Source organism: Trichechus manatus, unplaced genomic scaffold, assembly GCF_000243295.1.
Source record: "Trichechus manatus latirostris isolate Lorelei unplaced genomic scaffold, TriManLat1.0 scaffold00013, whole genome shotgun sequence".
Taxonomy (NCBI): Eukaryota; Metazoa; Chordata; class Mammalia; order Sirenia; family Trichechidae; genus Trichechus; species Trichechus manatus.
Window position 1 is genome coordinate 29994876 of NW_004443949.1, and position 1561 is coordinate 29996436.

General features: G+C 37.2%; 1 protein-coding gene across 1 annotated transcript; it reads right to left on the reverse strand.

Moving 5' to 3' along the window:
* Positions 1–404: 404 nt before the first annotated feature.
* Positions 405–1196, reverse strand: LOC101347733 (coiled-coil domain-containing protein 70-like). Its single transcript, XM_012554147.1, is given in 1 exon segment — positions 405–1196. A coding segment is annotated over 1 exon segment (792 nt).
* Between the last annotated feature and the right edge of the window lie 365 nt (positions 1197–1561).

The window sequence follows — 1561 nt, forward strand, 5'->3', positions numbered from 1 at the left end:
ATATTGCATTATATTGTTCATAGTTCTAAAAGCAAGTTTAAAATAGATATTTTCTTTGTGCTCTTATTTTCTTACAAGAAGAATCTCTGATGTTCATCCAATGACTGTGAAAGTAAAGTGCAAACCTAGCTTGCCCAAGTATCTCCACATGTTTTGACTGATACTGTTTTTTTTTTTTTTTTGCATGGTAAAATAATATTTACTACCAATACTTATCTGAAATCTAAGTAACCTTAAAGAATCATTTTCTGTTAGAGTTTTCAGGTTTTTATTTTGTTTTCAGGACCAAATACTGAGCACTTCAAATTTCCAGGCTTTTGAAGTCAATCCCAACAATAATATTTAACTTCACAAACTTGTTTTTTTTCCTTTCTGGAATGTCAGTGATCTCCATAGTTGGCTGATTATATCTTCAAGTCACACGTCTCCTGCTCTATTTCATTATTGTGCATTTTCTCAGCAAGCATGTTTGCTGTCTTTTCCTGAAGGATTTTATTCCACTCCTCAAGGACTTTTGCCTCCTCCTGAAGGGGTTTTTCTTCTGGAAGAGCACTGTTTTCTTCTCTGAGGGCCTTGTTCTCCTCCCGAAGGGCCTGCTCCTCTTTCCACAGAGCCAGTTCTTCCAACTCCAGTGCTATTCCCTCCTTCATCAGGGCCTGCTCCTCCAATCTGAGTGCTTTCTCCTGATGTTGCAGGGCCCTGATTTCCTCCTGGAGAGATCTGATTTCTTCTTGAAGAGCTTTTGCCTCATTCTGGAAGGCTTTCTCCTGCTCTTTGAAAGCCTTGATCTGGGCCTCAAGGGCTTAGTTTCTTTGCCAATAAGACTTTTCTTCTGTGTTTAAAGCACGACTTTTTTCCCCAGATAATTTTTGGCTCTCAGAAATCACATTTTTACACTTCCAGAGGACCTGATTGTGCTGTCTCAGGATGTGGTTCTTTTCCCGAATTAACTGGTTGTCCATTCGGAAGACTTTGTTTTCTTGTCGGAAAGCTTTGTTTTCACCCCAGAGGGACTTGTTTTCCTTTTTAAGAGCCTTATTCTCATCTCTAGACATCTTATTATCTCTCTGAAGAATTTTTTCCACTCCATGAGGTTCATGTTTGAGCTTATCTTTATCTTGAGCGCAAGAGAGAGAAAAAGAAACCAAGCGCAATATCGTCCCTTGATTTGTCCACTTTGATTCAGAGATAACCATTGTTTGTTAGTGTTTTATCTGAATAAATATATAATACACTTTCCATGTGTCCTGGGTTTAACCAAAGATGAACTAATGGTATTTGTAACCAGAAAATATTCTAAACTTGTTGAGAATATTTTTCATATAGATTTGGTTGTTGTGCTGATTTCCACAAAGTGTAATATGGCAAAGATCTAAATAATGCTCAGTCAGGCCCGCTGCAGGGAAAACAAAAACAAAAAACGGTGAAACTATGAATAGAAGTCAACAAGTGAACTACTAAAACCCGTTGCCGTCAAGTCAGTTCTGACTCATAGTGACCCTATAATTGAAATGACATGAATTTAAAAATTAACACATATAAATTACAAATTAATAACCTT